This window comes from Teleopsis dalmanni, chromosome 2, assembly GCF_002237135.1.
Source record: "Teleopsis dalmanni isolate 2A chromosome 2, ASM223713v2, whole genome shotgun sequence".
Classification (NCBI taxonomy): domain Eukaryota; kingdom Metazoa; phylum Arthropoda; class Insecta; order Diptera; family Diopsidae; genus Teleopsis; species Teleopsis dalmanni.
This window is the reverse complement of record NC_051847.1, coordinates 234,094,930-234,110,451: the sequence shown is the minus strand read 5'-3', so window position 1 is coordinate 234,110,451 and position 15,522 is coordinate 234,094,930. Positions and strand designations below refer to the sequence as shown.

The 15,522-nt window shown below is 27.7% G+C and overlaps 1 protein-coding gene across 4 annotated transcripts; it reads left to right on the top strand.

Annotated features, from left to right (window-relative positions):
• Nucleotides 1-3,721: 3,721 nt before the first annotated feature.
• On the top strand, nucleotides 3,722-14,027 carry LOC119684733 (calcium-transporting ATPase sarcoplasmic/endoplasmic reticulum type). Of its 4 annotated transcripts, none has more exons than XM_038098837.1 (8): nucleotides 3,722-3,853; nucleotides 7,872-8,017; nucleotides 8,074-8,174; nucleotides 8,499-10,670; nucleotides 10,730-10,845; nucleotides 11,063-11,299; nucleotides 11,363-11,480; nucleotides 11,587-11,787. In XM_038098837.1, the coding sequence occupies exons 2-8, from the start codon at nucleotides 7,900-7,902 to the stop codon at nucleotides 11,785-11,787; spliced, it is 3,063 nt and encodes a 1,020-aa protein (XP_037954765.1). In that variant the 5' UTR covers nucleotides 3,722-3,853; nucleotides 7,872-7,899. The 4 variants fall into 4 exon arrangements, with proteins under 4 accessions (XP_037954765.1, XP_037954767.1, XP_037954769.1 ...); XM_038098839.1 differs by lacking the exon at nucleotides 3,722-3,853 and adding an exon at nucleotides 13,853-14,027 and having other exon boundaries at nucleotides 7,900-8,017; nucleotides 11,587-11,704; XM_038098841.1 differs by lacking the exon at nucleotides 3,722-3,853 and adding an exon at nucleotides 13,423-13,630 and having other exon boundaries at nucleotides 7,900-8,017; nucleotides 11,587-11,704.
• The last annotated feature ends 1,495 nt before the right edge of the window (nucleotides 14,028-15,522 follow it).

Here is a 15,522-nt window from a genome sequence, read left to right as displayed (position 1 = left end):
CATTGAAACTGATGTGCACAGGCACTTTTTAAAGATTTTGTTGTTCATTTATTGATAAGATACTAAATATTGTATAGGCATTTATTGGCATAGTATAGAAGTTATACTAAAGATAAGTTTAATTTAACTTAAGATAATTATGTACAATAATATAGTTTATATTATTTATATGTAGCCCACCTTTTTAGTTATATATGTTTATATATAAATTATTTGTTAGTACAAATCATAAAAATAAAGATAAAAACAGTTTTAAGGTTTTATTGTGGATGCTATTTGAAAGGCTATGAAACACCGTAAAGTATCGAGCTTAATATTTTTTTAACATTTAAATTTATTTAAAAAAAACTAAAGTTGTCATTCCTACAAATATCTAAGAAATAACTAGTACTAGTAGCTTATTTTAAAAATATTACTGAGTAATATATACTATATTTTAGATTATAAATGATACTATCTAAAAATTTCCAAATGCACAAATTTCATAAATTACTTTTGTATATTTTGAACATAATACATAAGTTTTCAAGTACACTTTAAATAAATTACTTAGTTTAATCTTATAAAATGTATAAACAGTAGTATACCAAATAATTTTTTAATTAAATAATTTTATAATTTTTAAAAAACTAACATTAGTTATTAATATTTTAGAATTTTTGAATTTTTCATCTGCCCAGTTTTCAGACAATATCTATTTTAGTTAAGTTTTTATAAACCTACCAAATATTTCGTCAATATTTATGTTTATAAAGTTACTAAAATTTGCAGAATGGTACATTTATATTCGTATATACATTTTAAAAACGATTAAAGTAAACCAATCGAATTGTTTTATTATCAAAATGTGTCTTAGCGTTACCACTGAGTAGAAGTGTTGTTAGTAGAATATTTTATAACTTAAGTCTTAGTGATCGCTTCTTTTTACGGAATAAAAATGTATCTCTCTGTATAATCTTTTTGAAACAAATTCATTCTAAAAAATTGAAAAATAATTTACGAGTAGAATGATTGGTGGTGGAAAAGTAATAATCTACTATGTTCAAGATTGTATACATTTTCAAATCGTTAGCGCTACTTTCAGCTTTATACTTGCTATAGACTATTCACTGGTATTGGTTCTTTATTCTGTTTATTGTTGAAAATTGTTCTAGCTTTTTGTATTATTGAGGTTTTGGTATATTATCTTAAATTTTAATAAATAATAAAATTAAAGATATATTATGATATTATTATTCTCTATATCTTTAAGACTTTGTTTTTTAAGTAAGTATTGGTTTCGAAATAGTAAATGTTGTAAACTGTGAAGATCTCATTCTGATCATTCAGCTATAAATATTAATTTAAGCACTTAAATAGTCTAGTAGCAATTATATATTCTCACCAAAAATACGAACATTAAATTGTCGATATACTAATCTAATATTCCAATAACTTCTGTAGTGGAAGAACAAAAGTTTGTACTTAATTATCACGTTATTACAGGCTATCAAGCTACCCTGTAGAGCGACAAGCTTGATACAAAATTGTTTACATACATGCTGAAATAGAGTAAATTTTTTTAAATTCTAAGATACAAGTTATAATAAAACAATCAAAATGGGCAGAAATAGTGGTGACACTGAAATATAAAAACCAGGTAACATAGAAATCATGAAAATCAACTAATTTATTGACAATGTTTTCTTAAATATTTGTAATACTATTAATCACCAAATTATTGCCATTAATGATGATTAATAACAATTTACTATTAACAGGCCCGGTATATCGGAACTTGTCTACACAATAATGAGAATAATTATCACACAGCATTAAAATTAAACAATATTGTACTGCGATATTCGTATATGTATATTCAACAAACATTGGCTATGCCTGTGTGATCGATATTTTATAAAAAAGATCGTTACCATATTTTTGTTACACATACAATTTACAAGAGCAGGATTTACTACATTATTTAAAATAAAATTAAAACTAATATAAAATTTTGTTATTTTTTTCACCATAACCCTCTTTATATAATAATAGTTTTAATCATTATTTAAAAATACACGAAAAATAAAAATTTAATTTGAATTACCTAACCTATATGATATGGTTGTTACGGTTATCCCAGGGGTCCATTTTGGCCCCTTGTCTTGCCGTATAATTCTCGAAAGAAATCACATAACAATACAATGCAGTACAAGAAAATACATATTCTGTTTATAAAAGACATAGTAAATTTCTTTAGTTAGTTTCGTCTCCCTTGGGACCTGCTGTCACTGGTTTATATACACACACTCTCTTATGTCGGTCGAATCTACGCAACGAATTGGCCAAATGCTTTTCATATATAAGAAACATTGTACAATAATATTTTATATTTCAAAAACCAGCTGCAATGAGAAACTTGTATCTCCTACAGTCAAGCTGCTATAAGAACAACAACAAGAAAATATATAAGCTTATTAGGGTTACTTCGGTATAGTATATTACTTTGGTATAATTATCTTGGTAACATTAAAAAAGAGAAATAAATATAATGAATAGTTGTGAATTCGGAATTTTGATTCTGGCACAAAAGTAAAAAATTTAATAGATGATAAAAGGAAACTTTATGAAATAACAATAAGTTAAAAGTTATTAAATACTCGTAGTGAAATATTAGCAAAGAATTTTATTTAAAGATATTATACAATATTACCAAGGAGTAATATAAACTATATATGTATACTAGGGATGCAATGAAATATCTTTAATGTATAAGAACTTCAACTTATGTACTAGGCTAGTTACCCGAGGAGTGATAAATTATCATTATTAACTACTGTGTTATATAAAACTGACTAAATAACTCGTATAATTTTGAAATACAACTGAAACTTGAAACAGAGATGTAAAGACATTATATCCTTTTTGGGTTTTTATGTATATCTCTTGCGCTGATTTACTCGTCGGTACCGCCTTTGATGACTAATATTCACACCCGATATTCAACAGATCGATCACATTTTCCCATATTTTTAAAATTTAAATATTGTTCTTAACTTTCTGGCTGAAAAAATATGGCTTGATAAATATCAAGTCTATTAACATTTCTTTTTTGCCATTCCTGTAAGGAATAGGATTTAAAGTGTTTGGTGACATACTTCATTCAAAAGTGGTTTCTTTGAGTTTAATCTTGCACTGTCGATTTCAATGTTTTTGTTTTATTTATATTAAAAGAGGTTTTAGTACGAGTAAATCCTACTATCTTTTTTAGTATGTAGAAATTTTTCAATTTTATTTTTCCTGTTTAGTTAATTAATATTGTATTATATATTATATCTGGGTACTACTTTTCCAAACATCGGTAGTTTTCTGTAATTTCATTGTCTTAATGGTCTTAATGCGAACGGTTTTTCGTTAGGTTAATTGCAGGTAGTTAGGTTAGCATTATTTCCGTTGTGCAAGGAGCATAAAAATCTAATAATAAATTATAAAAGTTCTTCCACTATTTCCAATTAAAATATTTTCTCAACAAAATAGCTTTTATATAATTACGATAGTTAAAATATATAAACATACATTTGAATGTGTATGAATAGCAAATTATGCGGTTATAGTATTTAAAATTTTAGTGCTAAAAGTATTTTCCCGGGAAACAGAGAGTGTTTTTTAAAATGGGAATTTTGCCAAAAAAACAACGCATTCTGTAATTCAAATAGACACTCTCATGAAAAAAATATTTTTCTCATTGTGTTCAGTCGCCGTCGATCATTTCTAAAGCGCAATCTTTTTCCTAGCAGTATTATTTGGCTAGGCTAAAATTGCTTATATAATTTAAAATATAAGTTCGGGTTCGAAACAAAAAATAAAAATAATTGTAAGTTAATAAACAAAGTTTCTAAATAAATCATTTTAAGTAAAAGTTAAGAAGTTTCATACTATGTGAGGATTTATTATTTTTATAAAAATGTATGACAACAATTAAGTGCATATGTGAAAAAATCGAAACTCTGATAAATACTAAATAAATATGTATTTAAAACACAACTTCCAATATATGTATAAAAATCCTTTAAACAAAGGAATTATGCAATAACCATTACAACATTCAGTAACGTTAAAGAAATTATAAAAATAAAAACAAAGAAAACATTAAATAATTCTAAAAATAATACACAATGCAAGTGTGCAAAACACCTGGAAACATAGTGTAAAAATTAGAAATAAATATATATGTACACATAGATATATATATATATATATATATATATATATATATGTATATTTATATATATATTATTTTTCAAATGAGCACGACTTTATTTATATAAAATACATTTTTTTCATAACTATGCCTGATGTTGTTATAAATAAAATGTGCTTTTTGACGTATCTAGATATTTTCCCATAGATCAATGTATATATGTATATAAAAAAACATTTATCATACTGTAATATACATATAAAACCAAATGAGCTTTGGGCCAAAAAAATATTGAAAATTGAATTTAACTAAAATAAAAATTTGCTTTGGTATTTGTATTTATGTTAATATAATATACATATAAATATTTTTATACATATGATAAACTATAATATAAAAAAAGTGTACTTTATATATGTATATATTTATTTTTATATTCTTTATACCCTTATTTATGTATTAAATTTAAAAAAAAATTACTGTATTAACAACAAAAACTTATATATTTATATTTGTATTATAAATGACAAAAAATTTACAAAAAATATTTACATATTATTTATATTGTATATTTACATATAATATTAATGTGTGTATGTAATACGTGTGTAATTTATATAATATATATATATATATAATATATATATAAATTCTTTTAAAATTATAAAAGAATAATTTTTAATACATTGACATAATATATAAAAATATTATTGATTACTTAAACAGTGACAATTATTTGACTAACTTTGAAATATATAGATTTCTTTATCTAATATTTTGCTAAATGCACTATTTTTCAAAAAATTTATCATACATTGTCAAGGATTATCACTCCATTCATTAGTATGTTATAGGTAATCAAAGTCATTTATTATGTACAAAGCTTTTTTCTCTCTGCTGTGTAAATCGATTTTCCAGGGCCCTTCTACAAGGTCGAATGTTTGAACATCTGAAGAATAGAACGTATAATGCAAAATATAACAATAAAGTAATATAATGATTTGGTACTTGTGTGCTACAGGTATTTCTTTATTAAGAGCAATTTAAGACCAGGAATTTAGTGTCACAATTATAATTTTTAATACTTTTTCACACTAATATGTCTGTATATGTATATATGTATATAATTAATTGGACGGTTGCCCGTCGTAATGATTTTGTTTGCAGTACACACAGAACTATTTAAGTGTAATTTTAAAAAATATGAATATCTGCCTCTAACATTTATATTATTAATTTAAGCTCATTTATTCTTGAGGTCTTATGTTGTATAAAAGCTTTTTATCTAATAATATACCATTTTAATCTGTCTGAGACTGTTGTACCGTTGTGAACTTACGTACAAAGGTCTCGAATTTAATAAAAAAAAATAAAACGTCTTTCATACATGTCAAAAAATAAATTTTTCAGTTAATTATTAACATTTTATTAATACTAAAAGAACGAAAAATTTTTTTAAATAATTGAACCAAACTAATAAATGAATTGCAAAAAATTTTATATTTTCATAAAATTTATAATACAATTTCAATATTAACTTTAGGCTTTGTTTGTCCAAATTACCTTAAATTATCAGACTTTCTTTAAAGACAGTACATTAGATATCAAAGGTGGTGGTGTAAACATTTCCCCTTTAATAATTAATGAAATAATAATAATAGTAATAATAACACAACTAACTTTATAGATGTTGACAGTAACTAATAAATATATAAAGAAGAGATAAAAAACAATGGAAATAATTGTACATGTACATATTTAATTTAACAATACTATATAAACAAAAATTCTTATTAAATTTAATTTTTGTAAATAAAAAAAAGAAATATTCAATGTTACTACAAGATTCATTAGTAATGTAATAATAACAGGTTAGTGTAATGAATTAATATATATATGTACATATATATATATATATATATATGTATATTTGTTAATATTTTTATTACACGCAATAATAGTTTTTTTATGTTAATATCATCATTCCCCAACAGATATCGATAATTGTATGTATTTCTTTATTTATAACCTCAATTTTATTAGCTTCAGAAGTACATAAAATTATTAAAATTTTTTTAAGGCATCAATCCTTTAAACTAGCGATGCTCATATGTTTTACTCATATATTTATTAAAGAATGGTAGGTATATATTCCTTAAAGTTTTGTATAACATCTTATTTAATACCTCTTTTAAAAAAATAGAGATGTGAAAAACAATATTAATTATTTATAGAAAAATGACTACGTAATAAATAGGTCTAGTAGAAGTTCTAAAATTGTTTTAATTTAAGTCAGTTTTTTATATTTATTAATTTTACCTCAAGAAATAAGTAACACAAGTTATCATGTTATTATTAACATTTATTCAAAAACGTTTATGTTAAGTCATAGCAGAATGATAATAAAATTAAATTTCAATATCAAGTCTTTATATCTTACGTAAGGCATACATATTCATATACACATACATATAAAACAACTTTTACTAATTGTAATGTATCTAAAATATATTCTTTTGATAGTTTATTTATTTACAGAATATAAATAATAATAATCAAAATAACTTCTGAAAAACCAAACGCTAATGCTGTATTTTTACTCTTTTATTGACATGAAATACTAACAGTTATCGAAATATGTGTATGTAAAAAATGTATTGAATATACACTATAAAAAATTATATAATTTTACTAAATTGTTTTGTATGTTAATATGTATATAGTAAGAGACAAAATGTTATTAAACATAATAGCACAAGACACTATATTTTATAATAAAATATATTAATCTGTTTGAAAATATCTGTGTACTCATGAAATTTTAAAATGTATACTCATGTTAAAAATCATTAACAATAATGTTGTTGAAGTATATGAACATTAAAATGATATAGACTACTAATGGAAATCTGTTTTAAAACGTTCAAATAATATAAAATAAAATTTTTATCATATACTTTAATGTCATTATATAAAATTAAATTTTTTTTCTTTTTTCATTTTAACAAAATAAAATGAGGAATTGTTTGCAATTCCTCGTCCTTAGTTTGAGAAAAATAAATTTATAGAAAAACTGTATGTTTATTGCAATATATGTTTTATTATGAAATTCGAAAAATTAATTTTAAGTAATGTTTTTGTGTTAAAAAAATGACTTATCAAAAATAAATCGTTTACGCGTGGTATGACAAATACAATGTGGAAATAACCAGGGTAGTATTTGTGTTTAGTACCTTTTCAATTTTATCGGTCAAATACTCAAGATTAGAATCGATTAAATATGTAGACAAAAAACATTGTTGTATTACGTTGCGCTTTTAGGTAGAATACTTATGAATTAAACACATAGAAAAAATTTCTCCTTGCCTGATGCAAAAGTTAAATATATAAATCACATTGTAAAGTTTAGTGGTTGTAAAGATATTTTAACACCTTAAGAGACACGTAAGTTTGTAAGTTTTTTTTTTTTGCTTTAGTAAATCACATTTGTTATGATGAAAATTCGTTTGTTAAATGTGAATGCGTGAATTGCTTGCAAAACGCGATATTTTCTAATTATAAAATTGGTAACAAAAAATTATAGTGATTAAAAAGAAGAATTTACGAAAAAGTAATTTGAATAAATAATATTCTTAATAATGTGAAATAATTTTAATCGTGTTTATATTAATTGTCTTTTTATATATTATAGAGTTGTGTGTGTCGTCATTTAAGTAACTATGGAAGACGGTCATTCTAAAACCGTCGAACAGGCCTTAAATTTTTTTGGCACTGATCCAGAACGTGGGCTTAGCGGAGATCAAGTAAAAAATAACCAAAAGAAATACGGACCAAATGGTATAAGCAATGTAAATTTTTTTCTTCTAATTATTAAAATACACATATTTCTACAGAATTACCAACGGAAGAAGGTAAATCAATATGGCAGCTCGTATTAGAACAATTCGACGATCTTCTGGTTAAAATTTTACTTTTAGCAGCTATTATATCCTTTGTAAGTTATTAATTTAGTATCCTTTCATCCTTAAAACTATTACACAATAAGCACAAAAACCATATAAGTTAAAAGATAAGTTTGGAAAAGATTATATATAAATGTGTGTTTCACTTTTAATTAATACTGAGAGGCTCTTAAATGTTATTCCTCTTAAAAGCCTCTTAATCTGCACTTATGTGCGTGTCTTGATTTTGTTGTTGTAACAAAAGTATTTTAAGTAAATTTATCATATCTTTTACAATAACAATATATAAATAAACTAATATTCTTATCTATATTTAATTAAGTATTTAAAATTTAAACATAAAATATTTATTTTAGGTTTTGGCGCTTTTTGAAGAACATGAAGACACATTCACAGCTTTTGTGGAACCTTTAGTTATATTGTTAATTTTAATAGCAAACGCAGTTGTCGGTGTTTGGCAAGAAAGAAATGCAGAGTCAGCTATCGAAGCTCTTAAAGAATACGAACCAGAAATGGGCAAAGTTGTGCGACAAGACAAATCTGGTATTCAAAAAATAAGAGCAAAAGAAATTGTACCCGGCGATATAGTTGAAGTTTCTGTCGGTGATAAAATTCCAGCAGATATACGTATCACTCACATATACTCAACTACACTCAGGATAGATCAGTCTATCTTAACTGGTGAATCGGTTTCAGTAATAAAGCACACTGACGCGATACCTGACCCTAGGGCGGTTAATCAAGATAAGAAAAATATACTTTTCTCAGGCACAAATGTTGCTGCAGGAAAAGCAAAAGGTGTTGTAATTGGAACTGGACTTAACACAGCTATAGGTAAAATTCGCACAGAAATGTCAGAGACTGAAGAAATTAAAACTCCATTGCAACAAAAATTGGATGAATTTGGTGAACAATTGTCAAAAGTTATTTCCATCATTTGTGTTGCCGTATGGGCAATTAACATTGGTCATTTTAATGATCCCGCCCATGGAGGATCTTGGATTAAAGGCGCTATTTACTATTTCAAAATTGCAGTAGCTTTAGCTGTAGCCGCTATCCCTGAAGGTTTGCCTGCTGTCATTACCACTTGTTTGGCTTTAGGTACACGCCGTATGGCAAAGAAAAATGCTATTGTACGCTCACTTCCATCTGTAGAAACTCTTGGTTGCACTTCTGTAATTTGCTCAGATAAAACAGGAACACTTACCACTAATCAAATGTCAGTTTCTCGCATGTTCATTTTTGATAAAGTTGAGGGCAACGATAGTAGTTTCCTTGAGTTCGAGTTAACCGGTTCCACATATGAACCAATTGGTGAGCTGTTCTTAGGTGGCCAAAAAGCTAAAGCAAGTGAATATGATGCATTACAGGAATTGGCTACCATTTGTATTATGTGCAATGATTCTGCTATTGATTACAATGAATTCAAACAATGTTTCGAAAAAGTTGGTGAAGCAACTGAAACTGCTTTAATCGTACTTGCAGAAAAATTGAATCCATTCTCAGTCAACAAATCTGGATTAGATCGTCGTTCTGCCGCTATTGCTGTACGTCAAGAAATTGAAACGAAATGGAAGAAGGAATTTACTCTTGAATTCTCTCGCGATCGTAAATCAATGTCTTCCTATTGCACACCATTGAAATCATCTCGCTTAGGTACTGGTCCAAAACTTTTCGTTAAGGGTGCACCAGAAGGTGTTTTAGAACGTTGCACACATGCCAGAGTTGGTACAAGTAAAGTCCCATTAACATCTGCTCTTAAAAACAAAATCCTATCACTTACTGGTCAATATGGTACTGGCAGAGATACTTTACGTTGTTTGGGTCTTGCTGTTGCTGACAGCCCTATGCGCCCAGAAGAAATGGACTTGGGTGATTCAACGAAATTCTTCCAATACGAAATCAATTTGACTTTCGTTGGTGTTGTTGGTATGCTTGATCCACCAAGAAAGGAAGTATTTGATTCAATCGTACGTTGTCGTGCTGCTGGTATTCGTGTAATTGTTATTACTGGTGATAACAAAGCCACTGCTGAGGCTATTTGCCGTCGTATTGGAGTATTTGGTGAAGATGAAGATACTACTGGAAAATCATATTCTGGTCGCGAATTTGATGATCTATCACCTGCTGATCAAAAGGCTGCATGTGCACGATCTCGCCTATTCTCACGTGTAGAACCACAGCACAAATCAAAGATTGTAGAATACTTACAAGGTATGAATGAAATTTCAGCTATGACAGGTGATGGTGTAAACGATGCTCCTGCTTTGAAGAAAGCAGAAATTGGTATTGCAATGGGTTCTGGTACTGCTGTTGCAAAATCGGCGGCTGAAATGGTACTTGCTGATGATAACTTCTCATCAATTGTGTCTGCAGTAGAAGAGGGTCGTGCAATTTACAATAATATGAAACAATTTATTCGTTATCTTATTTCATCCAACATTGGTGAAGTAGTCTCTATATTTTTGACCGCAGCTCTTGGTCTTCCAGAAGCTTTGATTCCTGTACAACTTTTGTGGGTCAATTTGGTAATACTCTTATATAATAATGTGTAAACATTAAGATATAATATAAGTTATTTAAATAGGTAACTGATGGTCTCCCAGCTACAGCACTTGGCTTCAATCCTCCAGATTTAGATATTATGGAAAAACCACCACGTAAAGCTGATGAAGGTCTAATTTCTGGCTGGTTGTTCTTCCGGTAAATATTTTTGTTTACTTTAAAAGACTGTGGCAAAAAAAGAATTACTGATTTGAAAAACAAAAACATATACATTTGTTATTTACAGCCTTGTTGTGATATGTAAAAAAATAACTAAAGATTTTTATTTTGAAAGACTATATAAACTATATAAATTAAAAAATTTAGTTATAAAGAAATTTAAACTTACATTATTAAAACTATATATTCTCTTCAGTTATATGGCTATTGGTGGTTATGTTGGTGCCGCTACTGTTGGTGCGGCGGCATGGTGGTTCATTTTTGCTGAGAATGGTCCACATCTAACTTACTGGCAGTTGACACATCACTTGGCATGTTTGGGTAACGGAGACGACTTCAAGGGAGTTGACTGTAAAATCTTTGCTGATCCTCATGCAATGACAATGGCACTTTCAGTACTTGTAACAATAGAAATGTTAAACGCCATGAACAGGTATATTTGAGTATAAATTTCATTTTTTTAAACTTTTAATAATGTGAATGATATTTTTCTTAGTTTATCTGAAAATCAATCTTTAATAACAATGCCCCCATGGTGCAATATGTGGTTGATTGGTTCAATGGCTCTCTCCTTTACATTGCACTTTGTTATTTTATACGTGGATGTACTTTCCGTAAGTGTACATATAGTATTTGTATAAATTGTAATAATTTAATTATAATATTTCATATTTATGATGTGTATTCTAATTTAATATATAATTTTATTTCTATTAATAGACTGTTTTCCAAGTTACACCGTTGTCTGGCGAAGAATGGATGACTGTGATGAAATTCTCAATTCCTGTAGTTTTATTAGACGAAACACTTAAGTTTGTTGCACGTAAAATAGCTGATGGTGAGAGCCCCTTTCTGAAAATGCATGGAATAGTGTTAATGTGGGCTGTATTTTTTGGCCTCTTATATGTTATAACGCTTTAAATATAACAACTACTTTTAAATTAAATAAGTAACAATAAACAAAACAAAGAAACCGATACTAATTTGCATTATAACAAACGATGCTAACAATATAAGTCTTTTATAATATTTAATTTAATATAAAATTTTAAAGTATAAATTTTTTAGTAAATCAACTATGTATAAAAATTTACAATAAGTTATAATAACCGAATAACATAAATTTACAAACATAGAGTTAGCAAATATTGTTTTTGTTATTTCACTTTTTGCTAAAACAAAAAAAGCCTGTATAATGTCAACTCTGTACAAAAATCGAAAGTTCGATAATATTGACTTAATCGAATTAAATTTAACTGAATTTAATTTTAACTGAATAACTTCCAAACTGATACTGATATCTGCATGCAAAATCCGAACTGGTTCACATACTAAACAATTTGTAATGTTGTACGATTAGCACTTTAATTTGAAGGCAACACCAATATAACATATTATATAAATGCAAAATACGATCTTATTAGGTATTGAAATGCGTTTTGGAGTTCTTTTTTAATTTTCATCCTTTGCTTTAAAAAGTAGCACATACAATCAATAATATATAATTTATATACTCTTATGACAATAGCTATATTATGTATTGACTTTCTACTTATTGCCCTCCTTTCCATACATATTTAACGATTCTTCCCTATTATTATAATATATTTGAAATGATCGCATTTCTCATAATTTCAAACTTATCGATTTCTCCAAGCATTTAATTCAATTGTGATATTCTTCAGGGGAATCAAAATAGTAGATCGTTAGTAAAATGACAGATAATTACATATGTATGTTCATTTTAATATATTTCTATTGACATTGATTTTTGTAAAAACAGATTATATATAAATGTTTTTATTTTTATTTTTCCGTTGAGGAAGTTGAGAAAACTTTTTATGTATTTATTGTTCTTTGTATTATAGTTTAATATATGTCAAGGGTTGTCAAATATTTGAGAACTAGAAATATGTTCCAAAAATCTACAGAACATCCATCTCTTCGATGTAATTTTTAAACCATATATAGTTAACAGATTTTTGTGTAATATAATAACAGAAAATTAGAATAAAGTTAAAATAATATAAATATGATACAAATCGAATTGTGCTAGTAAAAATTTAAATAATTAAAAAAATTTGTTATAAAATATTAGGAATTTCATTTGTTGTATATAGTGTTTCAAAGTCTTAAATGTATAGCATAAAAGTGTTTTATATCTAACAGTGTACATGTATGAAAAGTTTGATATGATTCAACGAAGTTCTTCGAATGATGAGAATGCTGAGAACGATTAGAACAACTAATTGCTTTTTGTTTGTACTATACTAAACAACCAAAGGATTTAAGTTGACGGAAGATAGGCTTGCTAAAGTTAAAACGTTTTTTTAAAACTTGTAATTGGTACATCGCAGCTTGTAAAACAAAAATAAGATTTTAATCGTCGAATGACTAAAAATCGTATTTCCATCAAATTTAATATAATTGACAACATAAGCATAAACATATTTTTAAATCCTTTGGTTTGATTAACTGTGTATGTAAAACTTAAAAAATAACATTATTTTCAGAGACACTACAAAGTTAATTAAAAATTTTAATATTTTTATACAGTTAATCCCGACTTTCATTAGGACTCCCCCCAAAAAGTGTGCTGTTAAATTTTACAATAAAGAAATAACTGTTTTGGATTTCACTGATGATGGCTAAACCATTTACACCTCATAAACCCCAGAGAAAAGCTTGGTCATTATTAAAACATAAATAATTTTTTATGAAAAATACATTTCGGCTAACTTTCTTTTATTGTAATATTAAATGATTTGGAATTTAATGTAATTATTTATTTTTCTATTATGTAAGAAAAACCTTATAAAAAATATTAAACCAACCGTTAAGTGGTTTGAAACAAATAAATATAATTTTTTAGCCATTAATACCACTTACCACCAAACCATAAACCCTGCTGATTCCTGCTTGACATTAATTGGTTACACTTGTTATTACATTTATGAGCGATTAATATTTAAATTCGTTTTTATAGTTCCTGAAGCTGTCGTCGATAAGTGGACCCACTGAAATAAATACCGAAACTAAAGCAAGAGTTTCCAACAGTTTACTTGTTTCAGAGCTGCCGTTTATAATATCGGATCCGAATCAATTTAGTGTTTTGTTAACATATATTTGATTTAGTCCTAATAAAAATAAAAACAAACTTATTTTCTTTTTTTTATTTCCTAAAATTAAAAAAAAAAAGGTAAAAAGGTAAAAAGGTAAGGTAAAAAAGGGTAAAAAAAGAAATAAAACATAAAAAATTGAAAAAAATGAATACATACGACATCAACACAAATATCCGTAAGAGAAAGTTTGGTTGGATTGGTCACACCTTACGAAAGCTGTGAAGTGAAATTTGTTTTCAAGCCCTTACGTATAATCCGCAAGGCAATAGATGAAGAGGAAGGCCTAAGATTACCTTATCAGAGTAGTGGCAGAAAGAAGGCAAAGATGGAGGTCATTTTTTAAATAAACAAGTGCTTGAGAATAGCGAATAATATTTTTCTCAAGTAGATCACACAAAAATGATAAACGGATGTTTACAATAATATGAATTTTTGAAGATTTCGTGAACTTTTTCTTTTTATGTTCTGCTGTAGTTCCTCTAAGGGAATTTGAAAACAATGGCCTAAAAACCATACACAAAGGGAGATTGTTTGAAATAAGTGATGGACGAAGCCAAAGATCAATAGGGTTAAATTAGTTTTTGCATTAGTATATAAGCACAGTTGGGCATCGTCGTAGAAAGTACTGCTTTAGTTAGGGAACACATTTTTAATTGATGTGTTGATATATCCTGTCTATCAACTGACCTCAATTGGGCTAGGACAATTTTTGCTACTTGAGCAAAGAGGCTGTCGTTCGTAAAGATATCAGGGAAACGACTGATATTGATATGATAGCACTGATGGCTCTATTGGAGTAGGTATCGATTCATGATACGAAGACGGATCGATGCGATGGGTGCAGAGTAGAGGGATAGCTGTACTAAATATGTTGCCATTAGCTTGCACATCTACATTGTGACCGAAAAGCTTTCGGAAATTCTCATTTAAAATTCGCGCGCTGTATATTTTTCGATATTTTAAGTTTATGTAGTTTGGCAGCACTGTCCTTAATTACTATGCCAAAAATGAGCGCGATCTGTCAGACAGTTCGTTTACGGCAGCTGTTGAAACCAGTTCACCTCAGTAGTGCGTTGCGAAAAAAACAATGGAAAAAAATATTGAACAAAGAGTTTGCATCAAATTTTTTGTTTCGAACGAAATTTCGTGTGCAGAATCGTTGCGAATGCTACAAAAGGCTTATGGGGAATCAGTTTTATCGAAAACTCAAGTTTATGAGTGGTACAAAGCCTTTCAGGACGGTCGTACGACCGTCGAAGACATGCCGCGTTCTGGACGACCTTCGACCCCTACCACCGACGAAAACATTGAAAAGGCAAAGGAAATCGTGTTCCAAAATCCTCATGTGAGTGTTAGAGAGATAGCACGAGAGCTAGGCATCGGTCGTGAAATGGCTCGTTTGATTTTGGTGGACAATTTGTGTATGCGACGTGTCAACGCTCGGCTTGTTCCGATTCACCTCAATTTGTTCAACATTATCAACGATTTTAAGGCCAAAAATTCAATAAATACCATCGAACAGCCACCGTATTCA

What these genes read in the sequence shown, in the direction of transcription:
- LOC119684733 (XM_038098838.1), top strand. Translation starts at nt 7,900, where the DNA reads ATGGAAGACGGTCATTCTAAAACCGTCGAACAGGCCTTAAATTTTTTT. An exon ending in TCTGGCTGGTTGTTCTTCCG is followed by an intron (nt 10,846 to 11,062) that starts GTAAATATTTTT and finishes TATTCTCTTCAG; the next exon opens with TTATATGGCTATTGGTGGTT. An exon ending in TATACGTGGATGTACTTTCC is followed by an intron (nt 11,481 to 11,586) that starts GTAAGTGTACAT and finishes TTCTATTAATAG; the next exon opens with ACTGTTTTCCAAGTTACACC.